The following is an 18,971-nucleotide window of genomic DNA, read 5'->3' as shown; positions in this document are numbered from 1 at the left end:
ATATACGCTTTTTCTACGTAAAAATCAAAAATTATTTTCAAGATATTAGACAAAAAAAGCTAAGCTTTTCATCGATCTTAGATTAGCCGTTTTTCATCAATAAGTATTCAGTGTTCGGTTGAATAGCGAACACTTTATTTCTAACAGCCCTATCATTCATTTATAAATGATCATATGGTTTAAGTTTGAAAACTTAATAAAGTATTTTATGATGTTAGTCGCTTAACGTTTCTTGTGATGATTTTTTTTATTTTTGTTTGAAAATGTTTCGCAAGGGTAACGATTTTGTAATAAACTTAAGAGGAACTGATAGAAATCAATACTCCTGTAATAACAAACGATGCTGGCCTGTAATTTAGCGAAAGTGAAATAAAACGTTTAAATAATACTTGAAACATTACACCGGTTATTCTTTTATGTACTTTTGTGTAACAATCGTAATAAGCATTGTTAGATATTGTTATCTAAATATCACTTCTATATAACTAGTACTCAACTGTTAATAGTTCATATTATGAACTTCATAATACCATCAATATGACAGATTAAAATTTTAGTGTTTACTCAGCTCTGAATACTTATATATTATAACAAAACATCTGTACGTATAATTTATTTATTCACGCTTTAATAAAAACATTTTATTACCACGTTTAACTTGAAACAAAGGTGTAAAAAAAGTTAAGTTTTAATTTAAATACAAGTAATATAAAATACAATAAGTTAGTTAAAAAATAAAATGAAAAAACACTTAAACTATTATACAACATTATAAACATTTTCAAACAAACTTTCTAGACTGCCATATAAGTATATAATCACAAAATGTTACATAAACCATCAAAAGAATTGTCATTAGGATCCGTTTCACGATCATATGCAGGACTGTCAGGATCATTTTCGTTGCTTTCGATATCTTCTCTTTGTCCTAAAAACAGTAATGCAGTAAATTCTGCTTTAAGTAACTTATGTAATACTTTATATACTTTTTTAATTTACTATGTGTCTACAGTCCAACAAATACACAAACAATACTGTAAAATTTGAATTTAAACCACGAACTTAACTGAAATTCTAAAATAATGTTCAGACATAAGATTTTTTTAATTTACATAGTTCAATGAAATAAAACAGTAGTGTTAAAAGATTACACAACTAAGTTAATTTTGTACTTATAAAATCAACTACAATCAGATTTTCATTAAGTTAAACTTTGTCAGGTTTCGAAAAAACATAGAAGTTAAAGCAGTATGTTGAAATAACTCATAACATTTCATAAAGACAAATGTAAAACACTAAATTTAAATAGATTATAAACATCAATTAAGTAGTACAAACCTTGATTAGCAGCTGAACTAGGTACGTTTTCTTCATTTCTTGCAGCAGTTGTTTTCAGCTCGTTTCTGCTTTTGCTACTGCTTGATTCATCTAAAATACAATGTGATATTGTTAAAAAGAGATGTTCAAATTTATTTACATTTTGTAAAGTTTAATTGGTATCAACCAAAATTTTACTCTTTTTAGTATATTATTTAAAAAGATTCTAGATTAATTATTATTAACATTAATTAAGCAAACACTTTTATTTGAAAAACTTTTTTTTAATACTTTTGACTTGCATCGTAAAGAAGTCAATTGAAAAAAATTTTATTTTTACGGCGCCTTAATTATAAACAAACTATGTATATTTAAGATAAAGTTTAAAGTTTATTTGGACAAAAATATTCTCCCATACTTAGATAAGTTTAAAGAATATTTACAATTGAAGTATTCTTAAATTTTTATTAAAATAAATTACTCATTGTACAAACACTAATCATCATGAACCTTGTGGCAATGCAACGTGTTTCAAAACTGGTACTGACTTCAGTTTTTGGTCAGAAGATTTTGGCATTTCGGTTTCTTTTTCCAGTTTCTCAGCATCCTTTTTCTTGGCCTTTTCGTTTTTTCTTTTCTTACGTATATAATCATCAAGTAGTTTTTTGCAGTTTAAGTTGGCTTTAGGTTCCCAAGTAAGATGTTCAGTGTGACTATAAGTAACTTATATGTTCAGTATGACTTTCTTTTGTTGAAATAAAACAACTTAAAAATTATAGTTTTTTCAAGTTATAAATCAATAAAATAATTAAGTGAATTCGGACAGAAATGCATATTTAGAAAATTATTTTTAATTATCAAGGTAATGGTTGTAGATGTATAAGTTCTTTGTTTTCATTAATCTGAAGAGCATTAATTATTTTCGCTGGTTATTAAAATATTGCACTAACTATACAATATCCTTTTAATCTAAATAGTCGATAATAAGTTTAACTTAAGAAATTAACATAACGGAAGTCAAAAATACTAATGTTATTTCTCAATTATATACATAAACTTCTCAGTAGAACATCCTTTCCATTTTATACGATACATTGTGACAACCTTTCCATTCAAGTCAGCTCTTTCCTTATCGCGCAATATTTTCTCAACTTCATACTCATCGTTTTTCATCTTTTTTTCCTTAGAAGAAAGCATAAAGACTTTTAATACTTTAAAAAGAATATTTACACTGAAAACATTGTTTATAGTTAATAAAATACTATAAAAATATGTTATTATTTAAAATACATAATAATAAAAAGCTTTACTTAGTAATAAGGGATTTCTTTTTTGTGTGGTTTCTCATAACGAGCTTGTACGCAAACAGCTTATTAAAAGCTGCAAACATATATACTTATAGAAGTTTTTAATCTAGTAGTGTTAAAGTCGAGTAGTTCAAACTAGATTTTGTTTTGGTCTAAAAAGTAGTTAGAATTTTAAAGAGAAAAAAATAGCATAAAAATCAAGCTAAAAAACGTGCGGAAAGCGTTTTTTATATATTCAAAACAAGAGCAAGTTTGCTGAATGGATGCACAAACCTGAAACTTGCTTAAATTAAGGTTACTTAAAGATAATACTTTATAAAACTAACTAAAACAAACATACTTTTATTTACTATTTCAATAGAAAAATACTTCAAAAAGTTAATAATAGCTCAAATTAGTACATTAGTACAAAAGTTAGTAACAGTTGTGAGTAATCATGATTTAATGATATATTTTATTATAACTAATTTACTATTTAATCAACGTTTGTTCAGACTTTCTAAATGATAAATTTTTAACTGCTTATAGCTTTTGGAGTTTTATCAACAATTAAAAACGTAAAAACTTGAACAGTTATTTTAATAATGTAAACAAGTAGATTTTGGTATATGAAATAGATTTCTAGAAATAAAGAATTATTTGAAAAAAAACTTGTTAGTTTGTTTTTAACTTAAAACTTATCAGTAATTGTGTTGCAATTTATTGTAAAAATATGGCAATTATCCTGGGAAATATGGTAAAAGTTTAAAAAAAAATTTACCTTAATTGCATCAAATTTTGTCTATTATTTATTTTTTTATGCATGTAAGATTAAAAAACTAGAACTTATATTCATAAAAACTTGAACAAATTGGCAACGTATCAGGTTTGAAATTTTAGCTTGTCAAGTTACTATAAAGTTGATCAAATTTTAAAATACTTTTTAAAGTATTAAAAAACTTTAAAAATTTCATTTACAAGTATCATTTTAAGTGAAAAACTGTAATTAGTTAGTTTGTTACAGTTACTCATAAACAAAGGAAAGCGTTTTTTGTTATTAGAAAATTATTAATTACAATTATTTGTTATCTTAATTTTTATTTTTTTGATAAATTTTAGGTTAATATTTATGAAATGTTATTAGTTTTATTTTCTTGTAAATAGAAACTATAAAAATATTTTTATGCTAGTTAGATTTTTTTGTGAATGTTGAACTTTCTTTTTACAAAGTTTACTTTAAATATATTTTAGGGTTTGGTGAACTATTATAATAACGTTTTAGGGTTTAGTGAACTTTGCTTTAAAATCAGACTTATTATTTTGTTTAATTTTAGTTGTAGTTTGTACACCCTTAAAAGCATTTTTTTATTGTTAAAAAACTGTTTTTTGTAGTTTAAGAAATGTCTTTTTAGCAAATCTATTTCCTAGTTGTTTGAAAAAAATAACTGAGAAAATGAATTATATAAAGTTAACAGTTTAAACCTGGCAATAACTCTATTTTATATAACTTTTTCTAAATAATTAATAATAAGATCCTAAAGCAAAAGTTAAATTCTTCAAAAGTTATACTACATTTTAATTGAAGTCCCAAATTAGTTTGGATTATTTTGAATATCATTATTCTTGGCTATTACTGGAAAAATTTTAAATTGTAAACTTATGTTTTCTAAAAACTTAATTTTCAGAATGATATTAAAGCGAAATTATTTTAATTTTAAAGTGTAATAAACTAAAATACAATTTTTTAGATGTTTAAGAGAATATATGAGCTCTTCAATTTTTATTAACTACCTTGTAATTTTTTTAACAAAGTTGTATCAAACCTAAAGGGTTAGTTAAAATTTTTCAGTAATCATGTTTATTCTTAATTATTTTTGTTTACAAAATAATTTTTTGTAAAATAAATTTTTTAGAAGTTAGTTTTTATCAATTCATATACAATCAAACAGGTTGCTTAGTTTGTTTAAAGCTATTTAGTTAGTAAGTTAGTAAACTTAATTGACTTTTGTTTTTACTTAAATTTTGTCTATTTCAATAGACTGAAGTAGTTTTAACTGTAATTGGGTTTTAATTTTTTATTTACACAAAATAAACTTAAACCTATAAAAGTATTCAGGAGGCATTGACATTTGTTATTTTAAAGTTTTAATTTTATTGATCCTAATATGCTGCTCCTAGTTTTAGTTTAACACTTACTATAGCAAAATATTTTCATTGCATTATTTTTAATGCTAAAAACAAAACTAGAGGTGGCTTTAAACTGATTTTTAGAGCACCATAAAAAGTAAAAGTGTATTTAGACTAGGGCTATGAGGAAATTTAGGGGGATATTAGCAGCAATGGGGGTCCATGAAGTCATAATTGAAACTTAAACTAGATATTCTGGAGTTGAAGATGAAGAGCAAAAAAGAAAACTTGGAGGTTTTTAATAAAAGTTATTTTGAGTAATCCTATAACAGTGGGCCATAGCTTTTTTAACATGTTTCTTTAACAGGGGCTTTTTAAAAAAGTTTGTAAAACCCTGATGAAGACTTAGTAAAAAATTTTGGAATCAGAAACTTTAAATTTACCTTTTCTTCAACCTAAAAAAAGAAAAAAAGTTAGCAATAATTAACATTTTTAATAAAAGTTTATACCTGATTTAACTTTAAAAACAAAGTTTGATGTTGTTATATATTTTTCTTTACATTTTGATATCCTATTGAAAAAGTTAAACCCTGTAACATTTTCCATATTAAAATACTAATAGATATTTTACGTAAAAAAAAAAGTGGTGTACTGATTTTGGGCTTAAAGTTCTAATTTTGCTTATAAATTGTCCAAGTCTACTTTAAAAATGTTTAAATACTCTTTTGTCAATTTGTAAATATATGTATGTCATTTGGATAAAGGTTATATTTTAAAAGATTTCCGCACGCTTTTTTAATACTTTTCTTTTATAATTAAAGTTGTTTATACTTTAAATTAAGTTACTAAAGCATATATGTTTTTAATACTGTTTATACAATTTAGCTTTCGAATACGAAATTACTGCTGAGATATTAAAACTTTCTTGAATTTTCCATTAAGTTAATTAAAACTTGCTCTATTTTCAAAGGACAATTTTATTTAATAAGGCTAAAATATTTTGATTTGATCAATATAACATTAAAGCATTTAACATTAGATTATCCTTTAAAGTTAAGCTAACCTTATTTCATTAACTGATTTTAAAACCTTTAAAAAAGTTTTAAAAAAAGTTATTATATCACAAAGTAATGTTTATAAGTTTTGATAGTCTAAATTACATGATCTGATATCAGTGCAATAAATGACTGAAAATATTTTTAATCTCAAGGTTAAAGTATCTATTTATTACAAAACTTGATATTAGTTTACAAAAAGGTTTGGTTTTAGTTACTTTTACTTTTAGCAACACATAGTAATTTTAAAGTTATTGCTTTCATTGTTGAACCAAATACCCAAGCTTTTGGAGTTTTTTATTAAACATAGTTTTTTCTGTCTATAAACTTGATGTTTTATAAACTACTAAACACTTGAAAATACTAGAGCCGCTCCTGCTGTAAGGTATGTGTGTAAAAAACTGACATGTACTTTTATAAAAAAAAATTGTTTTACAAAAGTAAATTGAAATTTTTTGTGAAAAAAAATAGAAAAAACATCTATTAATAAACTGTTTTTAAAAGTAAATAAAAAATGAACAGTAGCTATACATCAGTTTTTTTTATCTAACTATTGAAAATCTGTACATAGTATGAAAAAGAAAAATTTTTTGTTCACTAAACTGTTAAGTAAGTACTTGTCTTATTAGAATGTTATTTATAATAATAACTTATATAAGCTTTAGAATTTTTCGAAGTTTTTTTTATTTAAGTTATTGATGAATAATTAGAAAGTTCACTCAATGAAATAGTTTATTTTAAGTAACTTATTATGTGTGTTTGCTTTCTAAACCTGGTTTTTGTTTGTGATTTTAATCATGTTTAATCCAACACCTAGGTCTTATGCTAGAGCTTATAAGAGTTTATGTGTATTTTCTTGTTTCAAAAAGTTTTGATGATAATTTAAGTGTACAACTACTGGTCAATTGTTTGTTGGTTTTAAAGAATATTACTTATAATACTAGAGAAAGCTGAGCTATTTATTGTTTTTAGTGAGAGAAGCTTGGTATGCTCATCATTATGTTATCACCTCTGTTCACCAAAATTTGCATCATAACTTAATAAAATACACAAGAAAGTAATTTTTATTTACAAAAGTGTGTTATACTTAGTCGTTGTTGTTTGTAAACTAATTTCTAAATTTTGAGTATCTTTCATTATAGTTTTTCTATTATTATTTTAATGTTTAAAGGTGTTAAACTATCATTCTATTTATTAAGAAATTTTTACTACATTATTTTAATACAGTTATCGTACTCCTGAGTAGAAACTTTGGACAGAGCAAAAAAGTTAATTTTTAAAAGCATGTGTTTAAATGAAAAATTTAATGTTGAACGCAAAATTTTTGACTGCAAAATAGTTACACAAACTTTTTAATACATTTTAGTTTGATTCTTGTTTCTTAGTCTGTTTTAGCTTCTTCCAGGGTTGCCTCATGGTCAGGAAAAGTCAGGAATTTTTTTTTTAATCGACAAAATGTCAAGAAAAGTCAGGAAAAAATGGGGGGTTATTAAAAAAAAGTCAAATTTTCCAAGTTTAAATTTATAAAATTCCTTTTTTTCCAAAGCCTTCAAATGGTAAAAATTGATTAAAAACCCTTTAAATTCATAAAAGAATTCCTAAGTTTTCCTAGAAATTTACAAAATTATTAAATTCCAATGCCTTAATTTAGTATAAATTAGTAAAATATCCTTTATAAAACTGCAAAAATTTTCTATTAATATATTGAACATCTACCCTACTAGAACAAGCAGTTTTTATAAACTTTTTAGTAATGATAATCCGAAGCAAGGACATTTCCATAATGAAACTGTGATATACACACAAAAGTTTATCTAGCATAGTTGTAGTATCAAAGTATTTTTTGTTAAGTAAATCATTGAGTTCTTATAACTAAGCATTAAATAAGTTTAGTATTATATGTAACAAACTGATAGGTATACTTTACGTCTTTATTTTTTTTTAAATTGTTTAAATTTATAAAATAAGTTATAAGAGAAGTATATGCCAAGATTAAGTTTACTTATTATTTTATTTATGTAGAATAACTTAAGTTTAGATAAAAAAATATATGAGTAGATTTATTTGTTACAAATTTTATACTAAATGATAAGAGGAAAAACTTTACACAACAGATATATAGTTTACTTTTTTTTGCAGTTACTTAAGTATATTCTTTTTTAGTTGATTTTTTGTTTAAGGATTTTATATCAAATAGTTTGGGTAGTATTTTATTAAACTAAGTGAACAATTTATATAAATAAAACATATTTTAACTAAATATTTTTTGTTATTAGATATTTTTACCTTCTAGGTTGTTTTATAACTTTTATGCTAAGTCTGACTAAAGTTTACTTTTTTATTTAGATAAAAAGCTGGTTACTGGTATAGAGAAATTATATTTTTTGTATTAAGGTGTTAGATTAGAATTACTTCTACAGAAAACTATTGTTATGTGTATTGGGTTTTCAAACTCAGACTAACCATTGTTATTTTTTTCAGATCAGTATTTCAGATGGTTTATTTAGATACATTTATGCTAGTAAATACTAGAAAAATGTGTGCTTTATTTTTTTAAGCTTTCAACTGTAAAAGTTTGTTATTGTTTTAAGATTTTAGTTGTGAAAGTTCGTTATTAATTTAAGGTTCTAATTGTAAAATTCCCTACGTCGTTTCGTTTAATTAGATACATTTATGCTAAGAAATACTAAAAAGTTGTGTCTTTTTTCAGACAACCTGTCCTTATAAGGTAACTATACTAGTATTTGTTTATTTCAAATACATCAATCATACACATAAGGTTCAATGATGTAATGGAAGTTTGATGATTGAATTCAGCAAAAATAACTGTTGATTTAACCTGTTTTAAATTAGATTTAAAGCTTTATATAGCTTCAAATGTTAAATTATGTATATTAGAATAAGTTTAAATTAAAAGTTTGATTTAAAAAGGTCAGGAAAATTTTAGTAAAAAGTTAGGAAAATTATTATTATAATTATTATTACTATTATTATTATTATTATTATTATTATTATCATTATTGTTGTTGTTATTATTATTATTATTATTATTATTATTATTGATATTATTATTATTATTATCATTATTATTGTTTTTATCATTGATATTATTATTATTATTATTATTGATATTATTTTAATTACTAGTATTATTGTAATTATTTTTGTAATTTTTATAATTATTGTAATTATTATCACTATTATTGTTGTCATTAATATTATTATTTTTATTTTAAATATTATTATTATTATTATTATTATTATTATTTTTATTATTTTTATTATTTATATTTATATTATTATTATTATTTATATTATTATTATTTATATTTATATTATTATTATTATTATTTAAATTATTATTATTATTTATATTATAATTATTATTATTATTGTAGTTATTGTTATTGTAGTTATTGTTATTATTATTATTATTATTGTAGTTATTGTTATTATTATTGTAGTAATTATTGTTTTTAAACTAATGTCTAAATTTTGAGTATCTTTCATTATAGTTTTTCTTTTATTATATTAATGTTAAAATATGTTAAATTATCATTCTATTTATTAACTAATTTCTACAATATTAAGTTGTAAAATTTTTTAAACATTATTTTTATTACAGTTATCATATTCTTGAGTAAAAACTTTGAACACAGCAAAAAAAGTTAATTTTTAAAAGGATGTGTGTATCTAAAAATTACAGCTTAAATGAAAAATTTAATGTTGAACGCAAAGTTTTTGACTCAAAAATGCAAATTCAAATTTTTGAACACATTTTGATTTGACCCTTGTTTCTTCGTCTGATTTGGCATCCTAAAGTGCTGTTCTTCATTCTTTTACATTTTTTATTGATAAAATATGGTCATTTGTGTTCGTACTTGTCAGCTACTCTCAGTCATTAATGGCAACACGTAAGATCTTAAGGCCATGTTTGCAGACGCCCTTTAAACGCAGTCTAAACGCTTTTGCGTTTGCCAATGACCAATAAGCTATACAGCGGAGTTTGGCGTTTGTTCGTCGACCGTTCTCATAACATGATCAAGCCAAAGCCTACGTTGGTTGCGAAAAAAGTACATAGTGGCTAGAGTGTTTCGTTTCAACATTTCCTCATACATTTTTCATTTGTTGCTACTCATTTCTAAGGATACGACAAATGCACTGAAGGTATGGTTTTCTTCCCTTCCACCTTCGACACAACAACGTTTCACCACCATATAGCAGACTACTGGATACTTAAGCACAACAAACGTTAAGCTTTGTACAAACACAATTTTATTTATTTCAAACTCTTGCAGACAGACGACTAAACGTCCCTTAACAATGTAACAACTTAGTTCTCAATAACAATTCCTCTGAAGACGCATTAGACACAAAATTAGAGCAAAGGTGTAGAATGTTTTTTTACACCTTCATTGTCCTTAAATACTTTTCATTGGAACTATTCTTAATACCTAAACAAATGTCACAGTACAAAACGGAAATTTATTAATATGACAAATTTTTAATATATTTTTCTATTGTACGAATTTACTCTTCTTACAGGGTTGGTTAAACTATGTTAATGGTTTATTTACTTTTGCTAAAGAAACTAAAAGAAATATTGTTTACTGTGTAGCTTATACAATCTATGTCATTAAATAAAATTCAATAAAATTAAGTTAAAATTCAGCTTTTCCTATTCTATTCCGACAAAAACTTTTTTAAAAACATTAAAAAGTACTCATATTTTTAGTCATACTATTAACTAAACAATCGTTTTTCATAAGTACTGTTAACATCAGAAGTCTTAAGTTAATCAAATTTTATTTTTAACCATTTTAGAAACAAATAGCCTATGATGTTTAATATTTGGAAAAAAAAATTTAGAAAGTATAATATAAGTAAAAACATGGCATCTCCAACGGCTACTAAAAGATTACAAAGAGAGCTTCTAGAACTCAATAAGAATCCCATACCATATGTCAGAGATGTAAAACCACTAGAAGACAATATACTTGAGTTTCATTTCTGTGTAAGTTTATTTTTTGTAATTTAACTTGAAATATTTCATTTTATCAAAACATAATATTTTTTTCATATACTAGTATATTTTTTTAACCAAAATGTGTTAAAATCTTTAGTTAATTAACAATTTTTAGATAAACATAAAAGTTGTATTACTTTATATTATTAATATAATACTTCATTGACTTCAATATCAGAATGAAAACTTGTAACCGTCATAAATAATGATGTTAATTGGCTGGGATTTGGTAGGTTAAGCTGCTCTTAAATAAGATTACTAAAAACGTATAGTATTACAGACGATCAGATGGAACGCCGGCTTAATTTTATACACTAGTACTTACTATAAAAGTGATGTAATAAACCTAGTTGTTAGTGCCTATACATAATAGATATAAGATTAATAAACCTATTGTAAAATAATTAAAATAAAAGAAATTACAATAAAAGTGTTACCAATGACTTCCAACAAGAGCCCAGTAGGCACATTTACTCAATACTAAACATTGTTGACATGACTGAAAATAAACTCGACGAAAAAGTTTTTATCCACTTTCAACAACAAGAACTCCCTTCTCGATTGTTCTTCATACGCTTCGCTAAATCCTATCGTCAACACGTCGTTGTGTGCGTTCTCCTTGCGTTTTGCGTCTCACCCGTCAATAATCCGACTCGCATCTGCAAGCCAAGTTTTAAACTCTTTCTTTCAAATTTACTTCACGCATCTTTTTTTCTTCTGAACACGAATTTTGACATCACATAAAATATTGAAATTCTTCAACTTTAATTCTATGAAATGATTAATAAAACTAAACAGTAAATGTAATGAGTGGTTCGTTATAAACCTTTTTGTTAAAAATAGTTAGAAAAAGTTTATTTAAAATGTAAGAAATTTTAACAAATTTTTGATACTCTAATGTGTGACAAAAAGAATTAAAAATCCAATATTAATTTTTTTTTTATCATAATATTTATCAATTTGATACAACATTGTTCAATAGTTACTTGTAAAAAGAAAGACTTTTTTTAGTATAAACAAATCATTAATAAAATTTTTATAAGATTCCATAACTTATTTTAAACGGTTTTTCTTTTTTGTTTCAATTCTTACAAGTACTTCGTCATATCATCTACCTCTATCAAAATATGCACTATATCCTATTCTTTTTGAAAACTGCACCTAATTTTATATACGTGGTAGAATATTGTCGTAGTTCATTTATACCAAAGTCTTTGTTAGTTAAAATAACTAAAAAAAATTTAGTGCCTTAATGAAAGCATTTTGTTATATAGAAAATTCTTTTAATACTAAAATTTGGATTGATCTTATATCTTCTTATTATTTATTACGGTTATTAAATCATAAAAGTGTACAGGTAGAAGGACCTCCAGACACTCCTTATGAAAATGGATATTACCACGGACTCCTCATGTTTCCGAAAAGCTACCCATTGAAAGCACCGGAAGTTCGAATGCTTACACCCAGTGGTAGGTTTACACCAAACAAAGCTCTGTGCATCTCAATGACTAACTACCAGCAGGAGTCTTGGAGCCCTGCTTGGACTGTTGGAACTCTTATAACCGGTAAGCTTTTGTTAACAATAGCTGATTTGTTCTAAACATTTTAACGATAATTGTACAATAAATACTTTAGGATTTACAAGTGTTGAAGAAAAAACTTTTTAACCTCAACTATTTAATACTGTAAACTTTAGCTATTTTAATATTTTACATTTTTTGTTATGTTCGTTTCTTCAATACAGTTATTCACCTGTTATGAAAGTAACCCACCGTAATGTTCTAAGACGGCGTGGGGGGTTCACATCCGGTTACCAACTCAGCTTCTATACCTGCTTGCTGGGCGATTATTCGAATGCCTTTTAAGTTCTTGTTAAGTGACGTTCTTGTTCATGTGACACTTATCACTTAATTCGGATAATTGAATAGAATCCACTCTAATCAAATTTGTCTGAATAAATGAAAATTTTATAACACAATAAAAAATGTTCATTAAAAAAAATATTAAATTAAACCACAGTAACAGTTAATAAACATGAAAATGTTTAACTGATAAAAATAAACAATAAGTATATGCAAGGATTATTCCTTGGGCACAACAGGTCTCAACAATTTTAATTTCGGAGACAAAGATAATATTAAGTTTATTTATTCAAAGTAAGACAACAATGTTCCAACCCTAAGGGATCTTCAGGCCTGCAAAATAAAATAAATATAAGACGATGGATAACTAAAAATATATAAGAGTGCAAGAAATTATAGTTAAAATCAAATTAAATTAAAAAAATTCATAATATCAATACAGTGTTATTACTAGATAATTAATTAACAAAATTAAAAACAATAATAATGAAAAAAATAAATAAATTTCAAATAGTATTTATAATAACAATAGCTGATTTGTTCTAAACAGATTTAGATTTAGCTTATAACAACACAAAACAAAATGGCGTTTAACAAGTAAGGGTATAAGCAATAACAAAAAAGGTGATAAAAGTTTTAATACGCTAAGTTTTAAAATAAAATTTCCTACGTCGTTAATAAAATAAATAAAGTGCGGTCAGGTGTAGAAGAGCTCTTGTCTTTTGTTTAATATTCTTTTTTTTGTTAGCAAGTGCTATTTCTTTTTTATCCAGGTTGCAAGTCTTGCAGATTTTACCTGTATTTTTTATTTCTCTAATCTTATTCATGATTTTCTATCTTAAATTGTAGCAAGTGTTATTGTTTTTTAATCTCCAAATGTACTTGGAAAGTTCTGTTCTCTTGTTATTTTCATTCTTAATATCACTCATGTGTGCATTGGTATGAATCTCTTTTTGAATTGGTCTCCTTTGGATCCTATATATTCCCTTGTTTCTATCTGACTAGTGGTTGTCGCTTTACATACAACATTCTCCTGCAAGCATTTGCCACTTAAGGGGCAGGAGTCTTTGTCGCGGCAATTGCACGTTTTATCCTCTTGGTCGTTCTTATGATTCAGTTTACTTAGTATCTTCTTATTGTGGCATGTTATTAATGATTTGACATTTTCCATACAACAGTACGATATTTTGCGATTGCTTCTGTTGAAGATCTTTATCATGCTCTCTGTTTTGAAGTGTTTATCAATTAGATCTAAGAATTTTCTCCCAATGCTAGTTCGTATTGATTGGCAGTATGACGGATTTAAGTACATAATTTTTCTTGTTCGTTTACGTTTTTTTGTCAACAGGTCGGTTTTGTTTTATATTCAAGTTTGTGATTGAAGTTGGATTGAAGTAGAGCAATTTGATAGCTATACTTTGCATTATCAAAGGTTCTTAGGTCTGTAGACAGTCTATTTGTCTTTTCTCAATCAGTTTGGGTAAGTTTTTCTTGATTATCGTCGGGTGGTTGGAGTTACTGCTGATGTATCTGACTGAGGAGTTTTCTTTTCTGTATGGCATATGATTATAGGTAAAATCTGCAAGACTTGCAACCTGGATAAAAAAGAAATAGCACTTGCTAACAAGAAAAGAATATTAAACAAAAGGCAAGAGCTCTTCTACGCCTGCCCGCACTTTAGGATATTTTATTTTAAAACTTAGCATATTTAAAACTTTTATCACTTATTTTTGTTATTGCCTGTACCCTTATTTGTTAAACGCCATTTTGCTTTGTGTTATTGTAAGCTAAATCTAAATCTGTTTAGAACAAATCAGCTATTGTAATTATAAATACTATTTGAAATTTATTATTTTTTTTATTATTGTTTTTAATTTAGTTGATTAATTATCTAATAATAACACTGTATTGATATTATGATTTTTTTAATTTAATTTGAATTTATTTATAATTTTTTGCATTATTATATATTTTTAGTTATCCATCATTATCCATAATCCGTCCTTATATTTATTTTATTTTGCAGGCCTGAAGATCCCTTAGGGGTTAAACATTGTTACCTTAGTGTGAAAAAATAAACAATGTTAACAGCTGATATCTAAATAAAGACCTCTTAATCTTTCATGCGTAGCTATGTACAGTACTATCACAAACCATTTTTACTTACATTCCTTGTATCTTCAACAATTCAGAACCGACTGCCAAATAGTATAAATAAAAGATTCAACTTACAATATTTTTATTTACAATAGATTAATTGCTTGATGTTTTATAAATTAACTAGTAAGAAATCAGCTAAAGTCAACAAATTAATTCTAACCTTAAAGTTCTACTTTTTCAACAGGATTGTTATCTTTCATGGTCGACAGGGACTCTTATCACATTGGAGCAATGCACAGATCAGACAAATACAAGAAACAACTGGCACTAAAGTCATTACGTCACTGCAGTGATGACGAGCAATTCAGTGAGCTGTTTCCTGAGTTGAAGCAGGAAATAGATGAAAAATTGGCGGCAAATCCTGAAAAGTACGAAGCTGCTAAGGATAGTTTGATCACCACTGAAGATAAGAAAGCTTGGTTGTATCCTTTACTAGCAGCAGGAGCTTTTGTGGTTATAGCAGTTATAATTGTTGCTGTTAAATAAATTTCTAACTGCAATTTTAGTGCCAATAAAGTTTATTAAAAACCTTCATGATATAAAAAATAAATGTTTGAATATTTTAAAAGACACTATATTTCAGTTTTCAATTAAACTATTTAATTAAAATAATGGATGAATGATGTCTAATAACTTAGTTTTTATTTAAGTTATTTATAAATATTATATAAAGGGTTTTTTAAATTTACATAATTCAATGAGGTGAGACAGCAACTACAAAATAATAAATATTGCTAAAATACAATATAATTAAGTTAATTTTAAACTGATATAAATAGCTACCTTTAGTTTTTCAACAGTCAAAATTCGTTACATTTTATAATGATAAAAAAATACAATGAAATTCAATATACTTTACCTCTAAAAAAACAAAAAAATCTAAATTTAAAGGGGTTTTTAAACTTTAATTTAATAGTACAAACTTAAAATAGCTGCTGAAATAGGTACGTTTTCTTCAGTTCTTGCAGAAGTTGTTTTCAGCTCGTTTTTGCTACTGCTTGATTCATCTAAAAAACCAATGTGATATTGTTAAAAAGAGGTGTTCAAAATTATTTTTGTTTTATTAAACTTAAATAATATTAACCAACATTTTGTTCTTCTAACTATAGTATTTAAAAACATTCTAGACTAATTATTACTGTACATTAACTAAACTAACACTTTTGTTCAAAAAACATTGCTTTAATACTTCTGAACTGCGTTGTAAAAAAGTTAATTAACAGAAGGTTTATTTTACGGCGCCAAGATTAAAAACAAACTATGTATATTTCAGATTAACTTTTAATGATTTTTTTTGGTAAAAATACTCTTCCATCTTAGTTAATTCTAAAGAATATTTACAAATCGAATATACTAACTTTTTTAATAAAGTAGATTGCTCATTGTATAAACACTAATCGTCATAAACCTTGTGGCAATGCAAAATGTTTCGAACTTAATACTGATTTCAGTTTTTGGTCAGAAGATTCGGGCTTTTCGGCATTTTTTTTTCAGTTTTTCTGCATCCCTTTTTATTTTTTTCTTTTCTTATGTTTGTAATAATCATCAAGAAGTTTTTTGAAGCGGTTTAATGTAGTTTTAGGTACTCAAGTGGGACTATTAAAAATAACTTATGTTTTCAGTATGACTTTCTTTTATTGAAATAAAACAATTTAAAAGTTATAGTTTTTAAAGATATAAATACCTACAATTTAAAAACTCAACTCAAACAGATATGCATACTTAAAAACATCTTTTTAATTTTTAATGTACAGGTTGTAAATGTGTAAGTTTTTTTTATGTTTCATTTATCTAAAAAACTATCTTAACTGGTTATTGAAATTTTGCAACAAACTACATAACATTATTTTAATCTACATATTTGAAAATAAACATGAACTTTAAAAATTAACAAAAAAAATGTTGATACTTATAATGTTTCTCTACTATATAAATAAACTACTAATGTAAAAATCCTTTTTATTTTATACGATACATTGTGACAACCTTTTACATATGAGTTTTTTGTTTCCATATCCCCTAATATTTTTTTAACTTCATACTCATCTTTTTTCATAATTTTCTTTTTTCCTTTAGAAGAAGGCATAAGGACTTCATACTTTAAATTAAATAATTTACACTGAAAACATTATTTATATTTTATAAAATACTATAAAAAATGTTGTTATTTAAAATAAATGACATAAAAAGCTTTGCTTAATAAGTAGATAATGTTTGTTTTTTTATTTATCTTTGTGTGATTTTGGTATTTAAGTCAAATGAAAGTTTTATGACATAAAAAACGTGTACGCAAACAGCTAACCTTATCAAAAACTGCAAATATGTATACTTACAAAAGTTTTTTATCTAGTAGTGTTAAAGTCGAGTATTTCAAACTAGATTTTGTTTTAGTCTAAAAAGTAATAAAAAATTTAAAGAAAAAAATTGAACTTAAAAAATTAAGCTAAAAAACGTGCGGAGAGCTTTTTTTTATAATTTCAAAATTTGCTAAATTGATGCACAAACCTGCAATTTACTTAAATTAAAGTTACTTAAAGATAATACTTTCTAAAATTAACTGAAATAAAGATACTATTTTTGACCAATTCAATAGAAAAGTTTCTTCAAAAGTCAATAATAGCTCAAACATTATATTACCTTTGAAACATTATGACATGTATCTGATATAAAAAAAACTGGTACTTGGAAAAAATATGTGAGTAAGTAAACTTTATAGTTGTTAGTGTCATAATAGAACATAACCTACAAAAATATACAAACTTATCTGTTTACAATCTTCATAAGATCTTGAAATTAGTACAATAATTAGTAAGAGTTGTAAATAGTCATAATTTAATGACATATTTTATTGCAAATAATTTACTCTTTAATCAGCATTTTTAAACTTTCTAACAGTTAACTTTTTTACTGCTTATAGCTTTTGAAGTTTTACAAACAAATTCAAAACGTAAAAAACTTGAATAGTTATTTTCATAATGTAAATCGTAAGAGTTTAATATATAAGTAAGATTTCTAGAAATAGATTATTTAAAAAAAAATTGTTTATTTGTTTTCAAATAAAATTTATCGAGTAATTGTGTGAAAATTTATAATTAAAATATGACAATTATCCTCCTAGTAAATATGATAAAAGTATCAAAAAACAGTGTACTTTTATTGCATTAAATTTAGTCTATTATTTAATTTTTTTTATGCATGTAGTATTATAAAACTAGAGCTTAATTTTATAAAAATCAGAATAAATTGGCAACGTGAGAGGTTTGAAATTTTAGCTTGTCAAGTTATTAAAAAGTTAATCCGATTTTTAAAATACTTTTAAAACGGATTTTTAAAACGTATGACACAACTTTAAATATCTTATATCCAAGTATTAGTTAGTTTGTTACAGTTACTCATAAACAAAACTAAGCATTTCTGGTTATTAGAAAATTATTAATTAAAAAAAAAATCATACTGCATAAATTGCATAACTGAATATTGAAAATAAACTATATCAAAGCCTATATTAGGATAAAAATTAGGGTAACATTAAATTTCTTAAAAAAAAGTGAGAACTATTAATTCATAGTAATACAGTTGTAATAACTTTATGGTTAGTTATAATTGCACAAAAAAGAGCTCAACTAAAAAGGAGCAAATAAACATTAATTAGACAATTCAAATTAAGATTTTTTATTCTACACAGTGTTTCATGCAAACGTAATGATCACAATTTAAAAGAACCCTATAAAGTAAAACAGACAAAGCCATATATACTACTATTAGGAGCTAATGATTATATTAATATAGTTCATAGTTCTTGCAGAGTCTAAAATAAAAAAATTTATTTATTTATTCATCTATATATAAAAAAAATTTCTCACTACAGCTCAAGTAAGATGTTTTAAGTAAAAGTAAACAAAAGTTTAATCAATATTTAGAACTTTTTATTTTTGGGTATCTGGCAATTATAATATACAACAAGAATATGCAAATAAAAGTAGTTAGAATAAACCTTAAATACGTATTTAAGTTAATGTAATAATATTTATATACATGAAGCATTAATTGTCTTTCTTTTTAATATGTAATTACAAATCATTCAGATTTTGTATAATCAAGAATTAAGGTTCGTCGTAAGTCATCTCCGGTAAGGTAA

General features: G+C 24.7%; 1 protein-coding gene across 1 annotated transcript; it reads left to right on the top strand.

Moving 5' to 3' along the window:
- The first annotated feature begins 10,676 nt into the window (after positions 1 to 10,676).
- LOC145845460 (ubiquitin-conjugating enzyme E2 J2-like) lies at positions 10,677 to 15,319 on the top strand. Its single transcript, XM_082952726.1, has 4 exons — positions 10,677 to 10,799; positions 11,335 to 11,481; positions 12,169 to 12,376; positions 15,018 to 15,319. Exons 1-4 carry the CDS (start codon positions 10,677 to 10,679, stop codon positions 15,317 to 15,319), a joined length of 780 nt encoding a protein of 259 aa, XP_082808852.1.
- Positions 15,320 to 18,971: the final 3,652 nt, after the last annotated feature.

Source organism: Thalia democratica, unplaced genomic scaffold (genome assembly GCF_965202585.1).
Source record: "Thalia democratica unplaced genomic scaffold, ktThaDemo2.hap1.1 HAP1_SCAFFOLD_67, whole genome shotgun sequence".
Lineage (NCBI taxonomy): Eukaryota > Metazoa > Chordata > Thaliacea > Salpida > Salpidae > Thalia > Thalia democratica.
The sequence above is the reverse complement of the archived record's forward strand: the minus strand, read 5'-3'. Positions and strand labels throughout refer to the sequence as shown.

Coding starts and splice junctions, on each gene's coding strand:
- LOC145845460 (XM_082952726.1), top strand. CDS start 10,677: ATGGCATCTCCAACGGCTACTAAAAGATTACAAAGAGAGCTTCTAGAA. Junction 11,482..12,168: donor GACTCGCATCTGCAAGCCAA/GTTTTAAACTCT, acceptor AAAAGTGTACAG/GTAGAAGGACCTCCAGACAC. Junction 12,377..15,017: donor TGTTGGAACTCTTATAACCG/GTAAGCTTTTGT, acceptor CTTTTTCAACAG/GATTGTTATCTTTCATGGTC.